The following is a 9,326-nucleotide window of genomic DNA, read 5'->3' on the forward strand; positions in this document are numbered from 1 at the left end:
CACAAAATGGTTAGGGTTGGAAAGGACCTTAAGATCATCCAGTTCCAATCCCCAGCCATGGGCAGGGACACCTCGCGCCAGACCATGTTGCCCAAGGCTCTGTCCAACCTGGCCTTGAACACTGCCAGGGATGGAGCATTCACCACTTCTCTGGGCACCCTGTGCCAGCGCCTCACCACCCTCACAGTAAAGAACTTCTTCCTTATATCCAACCTGAACTTCCCCTGTTTCAGTTTGAACCTCTTGTCCTATCACTACAGTCCCTGATGAAGAGTCCCTCTCCAGCATCCAAGCATATATACATGAAGCATACAGTCTTTAAAAATAGCTGGTCGGTAGCATACTACTGACAGAAGCACTTGTCATCACAGAAAAGATCAGCAAATTCAGAACACTTGTCTTTTTGTAAAAGAAAAATGTGTACCTGGTCTTTAAATTCAACAGCTCTTTTAAAAGCCCATGAGATAACCAGCAAATGTCTGTATGTTACAAAGGATTTTCACAGTCGTTCCCTGTCTCATTTCCAAGTATTGTAAAGATTGTACTGTTTCAAGGTCTTGTTTTTAGGAAATTAACCACATCAATGACATCCTGTAGCACTTGTGCATATCTGGCTCTGATTTCTTTAATGCAATAGCTTGCCAATGAACAATGCTGTGAATGAATTTCACATGTGGTGCTCGCTATGTAACTTTACTACACAATCCTTTTCTTATGCCAGTCAAAGCAGCTGCTCCACCAGTCATTACACTTGCACAGCTTTTTCATTAAAAAAAATTTATTAAAGAAGTAATTTACTGGTGAGAACATAGATTCTCTGGTAGAGCTTTCTTTAATGGCTCACAGAGAACAGTTCATGTATTTTACTATCAGAACAAAATCTAGCAAATACCATAAGCTGAGACATGTTAGAAACATTTGTCCTTTCATCCAGCTTCATAGTAAGCCTCTCACACTGTGTAATTTGTACCGATGCTTCATTCTTCAAACCTTCAGCGATGCTTTCTATGCGTCTTACAACAGTGTTTGCTGACAATGCTGTCTGCAGTTTAGTTTGCTGCTGTACTTCTCTCTATGTGCTGGTTCAGACTTTTTTACCGTGGCACGAAGAACAAGCATTGTCCCAGTGGTATGTGGATTTCTGTCTTTTGCTATGAAGCAAAAAACCTCAAAGGAAGCTTCTAAACATTTATCATGAAGTTCAGTGACATTTTGAAAAGTACTGGATTGGATATCACATGGCTTGAGACGCCACTAAGAAAACTGCAAAGGTTTGTTCTGGATGCTCAGCTTTTAAATGTCTTGCTAATTCTGATGGCTTCATACCATCACTAGCTCCAAGCACAATATCGACTTACAAGTGTACACTTACACACACCTGATTATCTGGTCATTGTTTGTACCTCGTAGAGTGGCTGATTAAGAGCCTGTAGTAGGCTGTAGTAAGAGAAGCGTCAGCTCTGCCATTTTTTGTCATTTATCTGTGCTCACAGTATTAGTATTATGTTCAACCCGCAGTCTCTTTGCAGGAATCATTTTAAGCCACTTGTCCATTTTGTAAGGGTCAGTTTAATTAATGCTAGGTAGAATAATAAATAAATCCACTGAAGTGGGCACACACTTACTGCAATATCATTGCAAATGAGTGAGGGCACCATGGTCAACCCTCTGTGTTGTGAACAACTCTACACCCAGGACTCTCCATGCACTGTATGTGACAAGTGGCCATCTGACATACACATTGAGGGCACTACGTATACTGCCAATATGTATACTAAATATTAGTAAAGCTTCATTTTCCTTCCTTTCTTCCTCGGGTATGCACATCCCAATTTGGAGACCACTGTTCTAGAGAGCCTTCCCCTCTTGCCTCCAGAAGGCTGACAACCTGTGGAAAAAAAGCCATGAGTTCCCCAGAGTTGCTGGGGAAGTTGGTAATGCTAAATGTAAGCTTCCTTGGTAAAAGTAGATGACAGATCAAAAACACAGTGCAGGAAAGGGAGAGAGAAGAGAACTAGGCAGGAGAGGATTTAGGTACCTGAGAAAAAGGAAACAGAACAGCCACTTGCCTCCAAGTGGTGTCCCAAAGCAGCAGCCGACCCCCACAGCACAACCCACAGTCAGGACATCTGTGTAATAATATGGCTGCTACTGGTGAAAGAGACAAAGAGAGACAGACAAACAGAAGAAAGAAGGAAAGAAAGCAGAGTGAGTAACAAAATCAGCAGGTACAGCCACATGATGTCACCTAGCTCTGTCACCAGTCTCAGAGTTACAGCTGTATTTATCTTATTTCTCCCTTCTGGATGGCTTGAAAATATTCAAAAGACAAGACCTGGCACAAGACAGGCATACATCTGGAATACCTCTTCAAGACATGTGGAGAAGGCAACATCTAATCTTTCATTGAAACATGCAGATTTCTGCCACTATAGGAGAAATGCCTAGTGGAAAATCCTCTACAGGGTGCATATTCTGTTCCATCTTTTTTACTTTGGTAGGGAATCTCAGGATGCATGTGTGCCAGAGAGAGCCTCAAAAAACCTGCCCTGTGAATCTGTGTGCACAATGCACGTGCATGTCCAGAACAAAGTGTGGACAGATGCTGAAGGTCCTGTCACTCCAGGTAGGTTCACGGGTAACATTACCTAGTAAAGATTGTGCTGTCCTGATGAAAACAATCATGATACTAAAGGGAAATGGAAGGTATGAAAGGTAGAATCTCTCCTGAAACAGTTTTGGAAGACATAGAGCTGTTGAAAGGTAGAAAGTGCTCTTCCACTCTTTCTCCAGCATTTGGCCCTGAAGTGCCTGAGAATGGTGAAAGATGAGCAGATAGTTTTTACCAAAGGTGGTATTTAATACACCAGTGTTTAAAGCCTCTGTTATTTGGCACTTTCTACTATCATGTGCTCCCAAAGTATCCTGTCAGGTCTCCCATGAGAGTTTTGAGAAAGGGTGGTCCTGTGTTATGGTGGGAATTTGAGTGGCCAGGATGAATTCTAAGGCCAGAAGGCAACAAATTCCTGTTTACCTGAGCGAGTGTTTGATACAGCCTCAACCAAAAGGTGTCTCAAGGTTGTCCCTGTATAACCAAGCAAAAAGTGTCTTAGATCATTCCCTGACCCAGAACAATACTTCTTGATTCACAGGTTTGTCCTAAGTAATTTCTGGGCCCTATTAGTGCCCCCTGTGACCTTAAGACAATCATGTCCAGAACAGGAATGGGGTTCAGTTCAAACTGTCTGGCATAATGGGAGGGTTGTGTTATAGCCCACCAGCACAGAAATTAACACCTTGAAACTGAAGGTACATGCAACATGGCCTGCAGTATAGCAAGAAGTTATTAGATTGGTTTGAAGGCACAAAGCCTGATAGGACAGTGTTGAAGAACACAACAAGATAGAGCAACCTATAGCAACTGCTGAGAACAGCCTGTGGCATATGGCATCTCCCAGGACCCAGCACTGTGTCAGGGTGCTGGTGCTGTGTAGCAGCATAGGAGTAGCCAGGTAGACCAAAACAAACAGACAAACAAAGAGTACCACAGTGCACTCAGAAAAAGTAGACTGGGCACCTTTGACCTGTCAAGGGCTGAATTGGCTTTCCAAATCCATTCTGAGGGCTCCTCACACAGGGTGGTGTTCACCAGCAATAACACCAAGAAGTTATATGCTATGGGCACCATGTGAAGTTGCAAGCTATATCCTGGACTAAGTTCAGCTAAAGATTACATGACTGCCAGGTAATGGAAATCACATACAGCAATTTGGTGTGAATCATTAAGAGGAACCCAGCTAGGGCTACAAAAGCTACGGTAACTTTCAGTTTGTTCCCATATTACAATGTTGTCATAGACTCACAGCAAGTTTTAGTCTGGAAGGTATCTCTTCTCCAACTGTCTGCTCAGAGCTGGCCTAACAAGGCTAGATCAGGGTGCTCAGGATCAGGGTGCTAGGTGAGCCCTGAGCACGTCCAAGGATGGAGATTCCCCAGCCTCTCTTGACTCGTGCCACCATGAACCATCTTTGGGGCAAGAGGAGAATCTTTTCAAAAGCATAGATAGAATTTCCTTTGTTGCAAGTTGTGCCTGTTGTTTCTTGCCCTTTCACTGCTCTCTTGAGGAGAGTTTGGCTATTTTGTATCTCTAACATCTCCTTTAGCTACAGAAGACAGGAATTAGACCACTGTCCCTTTTTAGCCTTCTCTTTTCTTCTCTAGCCTCTCCTACTGAACTATGAATGTGTCCTGCTCTCTGACTATATTAATTCCAGGTACAGAGAAAGAAACAAGAACTGTAGACTGTGTTAGGGAAGGTTTTAGGTTTTGTTTGCATTGGGGATTTTTTACCATTACAAGAGACACTGTTCTCCTGTATACTACCAATGGTTCCACCTGACTGTGGTTTAATCCTTGGTTCTGAACCTGCTTTCTCTCAAGGTTTTTGGCAGACTTACAAGTTTTGTCTTGAAGCCTTAGACTTCAACTCAGGCTGTCTCCAACTTGCTATATTGCCCACATACACACAGCTCTCAGCCTGTCTCTTGCTGAACCTGATTTTCTTCCTGGCACATCTTTCCTCAAGTTAACATCTGTAGAATCTCTAATTTGTAGCTGAAAAATTATGTTCCCTTTTTTTTTTAACAGCACCAGAGTAAAGATCATAATTATTGTTAATGCAAGACCATGTTGCATTTGTCAGATAACTCATCTGTTTGAAGACTAACAGGAAAGAAGTGCATGGAAGAAATAAAGCCAGCTTAGAAAAAACATCACATTTCAAAAACCTCTTTAAACTTTTTGGCACAATAACCATGGAGAGATGTTCAGAACAGTGCACAGGGGGAAAAGTGAAATGAAGACACAACAAAGAATGGAAAACATTTAAAGACAAATGATTTATGAATATACTTTCACTGTTTTAGAAAGAATTTACCATGCGCTTCTGGCACATGTGCTGTTGAAGGAAATTCCATGAATGAGGAGACTAGTACAAATGTGAGGGGTCAGAGATAAATATCCACATTTCTCCTCACATCAGGGTCTAGAAAGGTGGGAAGTGACAACTGGAGATGTCTCCAACTCCCTGCTCAGACTTGTGCTAATTCCAAGGCTAGATCAGGTTCTTGTCCAGGTGAGTCCTGGACATCTCCAAGGGTGGACATTCCCTGGACCCTCTTGGCATCTGTGCCAGTGCTGAACCACCCTTGGGGAAAGGGAGTGTATTTTCCTTACACATGGTCAGATTTCCCTTGTTGCAAGTTGTGCCCATTCTCTCTTGCACTGTGCCGCTCTGAAAAGAGCCTGGATAAATCTTCATTAAAATCCCCCTTTAGGTGGTTGATAACATCTGTTAGACCATCCCCCTTTAGCCTTTTCTCCTTTAGGCTGAGTAAACCCAGTTCCTGCAGCTTCTCTTCATGTACAATTGCTCCAACTTCCCAGACATCTTATTGGCCTTTCACATCTCTCATATGGGGAGCCCAAACCATTACACACTGATAATTCTGTTCTTCAGTCCACTGATGAAGTATTCATGGAGTAGTTCCCTGTTTGTATTATCACTTCCTGCCATACTTGCCATCATCTCCTGCTATTCCCTCTTTTGTTTTGGGTTTTTTTTTTTTTTTTTACTTCTGTTCTTTACTTGGTCCTTACTGATTTTCTGGACAGCCCTGGGTGTTCTCCAGGTTGAACAATGTCCATGGCAGGCAGGGACTGAACAGGCTGCATCATCAGAAATCAGCACATTAATAGGTGTCACTTTTCCTATAACCTTCCCTTTCTTTCACTGCCAGCGGTTACACACAGAAAGAAACTCGTGTTGCTAGAGTGGAAAGGTATCTGTGGAGAACCTTTCCTCAGAGCACAAAATCTTACAGCAAGAGGCTAAATGAGCTATACATCAAATGTCATATAGGAAGACACTTGCCTCCAAGAGGAGCCCCGAAGCAACATCCAACTCCAACTGCACAAGCCGCCACCAGGAGGTCGAACTGCCTATGCACATTCTGGAACAGAGAGTGCAGCCAGAGAAGGGCATGCTGGGGTTAGAGGGAGCAAAGCCAGGGGGTTAGGATCCAGAACAATGAAACAAAGCAACAGCCAGCAGCAGATTCAGCCATTGCTATTACAAATAGCAGGCTTTACACATTTAGCGCGGTCTTTAGTACTGTCAGCTGGTGTTCAGCAGTGACATCTGGTCCTTAAGACAGGACAGTAGAAAGGATCTACTCAAGTAGAACAGCACCTCCCATTGTTGTACTACACAGACAGTTTCTGCTAAGAGTCTGTATGTAAAGCAGTTCCTACATGTAGCTATATATGTAGTGAATGGGGTTTTTTATACAACTAGTCAATACAGTGATCAGCCTGCAGAGGCTGTTCTGTGACAGCAAAAGCCCAGACAGTGTCAGTGTCTATAATTAGCAAGGCTATATAAATTTGGCTTAAAGACAAACTGATCTTCGTCTGCAGCTACTTTTTGGCTTAAAGACAGACTGATCTTTGCCTGCAGCTACTTTTTAATACAGACAATGACGATAGTGCAAAGGTATCAGCATCATGAGACTGAGAACTTGTTAAATGCATATTCCTAACCATCCTCCATGTAATTGGTAGGTAACATTGGTGGTCTTATTTGACTGTATATCTGGCTTCCCGTTACCATTTTCTTTGGCTTATATTTTACTGCTTTATAGGGTAGGGTGAACTTCAATCCACGTGTTTCCTTATTGTTTTGTGGCCTACCAATACTATCCTATGTGTCTTAGGAGTTGAACCGGTAGAGGACCTGTATACAAAGACATGTGCCTTACCTCATAAACACCACAGAAGATTGACATGAACTTGCTGAGTACTGCAGCACAGATACTGGCAATATGTACAAAAGGACCCTGGAAGAGAAGAAGAGGAAGAAATCAGAGAGGGTTACCACCTGGTTACTGACAACCATTTAACCATTGCAGATCCCAAATTTCTCTTTGGCCATGTCAGCGAGTCCTCCAATCTTTGTTTTTTACCCATCTTAAATACCACCTGACTTAATTTCTTTGATGTTTTCTATATCAAGCCTTTCAAAGTAGTAGGAAAATGGCCAACATAAGGTAAGTGTTGCTGGAAAGAGCAGACCTTTGGAGAAGAATGGTAGCAAAACAAATAAAACATTTATATAATCTTCTTGTACAGACAACTCGTAGAATCACAGAATCAGACTGGTTTGGGTTGGAAGAACCTTAAAGCTCATCCAGTTCCAACCCACTGTCATGGGCAGGGACTCCTTTCACTACAGCAGGTTGCTCCAAGCCCTGTCCAACCTGGCCTTGAACACTGCCAGGGATGGGGCAGCCACAGCTTCTCTGGGCAGCCTGTTCCAGTGCCTAACAACTCAGTATGATATCTAATCTAAATCTCCCTTCTTTCAGTTAAAAGACATTCTCCCTTGTCTTATCACTACATGCCCTTGCAAAATGTCCTTCTCCAGCTTTCTTGTAGACTCTCTTTTGGTATTGGAAGGACGCAATAAGGTCTTCATAGAGCCTTCTCTTCTGCAAGCTGAACAACCCCAGCTCTCTCAGCCTGTCTCCATAGGAGAGGTTCTCTAGCCTTCTGATCATCTTCGTGGCCTCCTCTGGACTTGCTTCAACAGGTTCACATCCCTCTTGTGTAGGGAGCCCCAGAACTGAATGCAGTATTCCAGGTGGGGTCTCATGAGAGAGGTGATGCAGCCCAGGATACAGTTGACTTTCCTCCCACCTTCCAGATTCTGGCCACTACTGCATGTGAAAACAGCAATATTTACCTCTTTCCCCACAGGCATGCCACTTCCAAGCCCAGCTGTGAGGCCCACAACTTTGGCCACAAAAGCTTTCAGAGTGAGATATTCCTTGAGGACCACTCCCCTCATAATGGTCTTTAGCTCTGGTATTCCAGACCCTGAAAATAACAGGAGAGCAGGGGATGAACAAAATTCCCAGACAAATGAAATAAGACAAATGAGACAGACAGAAACAGATCTTGCCATGCCTTCTGCCCTCACCAACAGCCTGTGGAGAGACGAGGTGGCAGAAAATGGCCGCAAACAGAATAAGAACAAGTGGGTATGTGACCCATGCCATATACTGCATAGGAACATTCGGGTGCAGCTCTCTGTACATCCACTTGTAGGCTGTAGGCACACAAACAAAGAAGTTGTCAGTAACCACAGGTGCTCCAAACAGGTTGGCAGACATCAAAGAATCACACACTTGCTAAACCTGCCCATACTAAATCTCCCTGAGAAATTATATCCTAAAGCCCTCATTTTCTAAGACAACCATTGACTCATTTTGAGTAAGAGTTCCCAAATACATCAGGCAATCTGCAGGAATGGATAGAAGTGGCTCTCTACTCCTGGACATTATTAATACCTGTGCCCAAATGTGGTGTAGGAAGAGGTGTGTTACATGCAGTTGTCAGGAGGAATCACTGTACAGGGTCTTTTCCTTTGGCAGCCTGTGGGCCTTACGCGAGTCCTGAAGGACTATAAAGTGGTCCACCAATAGCCAGTGCGATCTCCTCCACCTCAATCGCATGAAAAATCATTCCTTCATAAAAACTAGCTTAAAAGCTCTGATTATGATCTGTCTTAAGAGCAGCTATGGAGCACGAAGGGAGCTGTGCTAAGTGTTTAAACAGCAGTGGTTCCATTGCTCAGCCAGGAACAACAGCACAAGCTGCCGAGAATCCAAAATGAACTGATGCTCCTGTGCAGTTCATCTCCTTTACCTGAGCTGTCTCCACACACAGCAGGAGGCTGAGACTTGGCAGAGGGAAAGAAATACCCAAAGGACTCAGCTACAGGGAGTATAAAGGACAGGGGCTCTCTGAGACTGGTAAGCCAAATGCCTGGTAGATGTGGAAGCTCTAGAGGGAAGAACACTGGGCTGAAGGAGTACTGGGAGCTTTGAGAAACTGCAGTGTCCAGTGGACATCAGCAGTCAAGAACTCTGAGAGGAAAGGGTTGGGGTGTGTGTGCAGGTCAGGACTAGGACACTGAGGACAGGGACAAAGAAATAGTACAGTTAACAGGATGTGGGCAACGTGGTGTGTGCATGTGTGCATTGAGATGGGGAGAAAGAGGACTGAAAGATCTTGTGATTTTTATTGCTCCAAAGGGGAGAGGGAGCACAGCAAAAATGCAGAGAAGGGATCTAAGACAGCAATTAGGAGATCTCTGTGTAAAGAGTCAAAGGAGGCAGCACTACATGGCCAGGTAGCAGGAAACTGCAGGGCACTGTATAAATGCAAATTGGAAAGAAAATAATGAGGATAAAAGCAGAAAGAGT

General features: G+C 43.7%; 1 protein-coding gene across 1 annotated transcript in view; it reads right to left on the reverse strand.

Moving 5' to 3' along the window:
* CLCN1 (chloride channel, voltage-sensitive 1) overlaps positions 1-9,326 on the reverse strand; it is a 37,779-nt gene that overhangs the window by 21,813 nt on the left and 6,640 nt on the right. Inside the window, exons 4-7 of the mRNA XM_010012936.1 lie at positions 8,039-8,167; positions 7,802-7,935; positions 6,819-6,896; positions 2,070-2,148 (exon numbers count right to left, since the gene is read on the reverse strand). Of these exons, the coding sequence (XP_010011238.1) occupies positions 2,070-2,148; positions 6,819-6,896; positions 7,802-7,935; positions 8,039-8,167 (420 nt within the window). The remainder of the gene's footprint in view (positions 1-2,069; positions 2,149-6,818; positions 6,897-7,801; positions 7,936-8,038; positions 8,168-9,326) is intronic.

Source organism: Nestor notabilis, unplaced genomic scaffold, assembly GCF_000696875.1.
Source record: "Nestor notabilis isolate BGI_N333 unplaced genomic scaffold, ASM69687v1 scaffold11354, whole genome shotgun sequence".
In the NCBI taxonomy this organism is placed as follows: Eukaryota; Metazoa; Chordata; class Aves; order Psittaciformes; family Psittacidae; genus Nestor; species Nestor notabilis.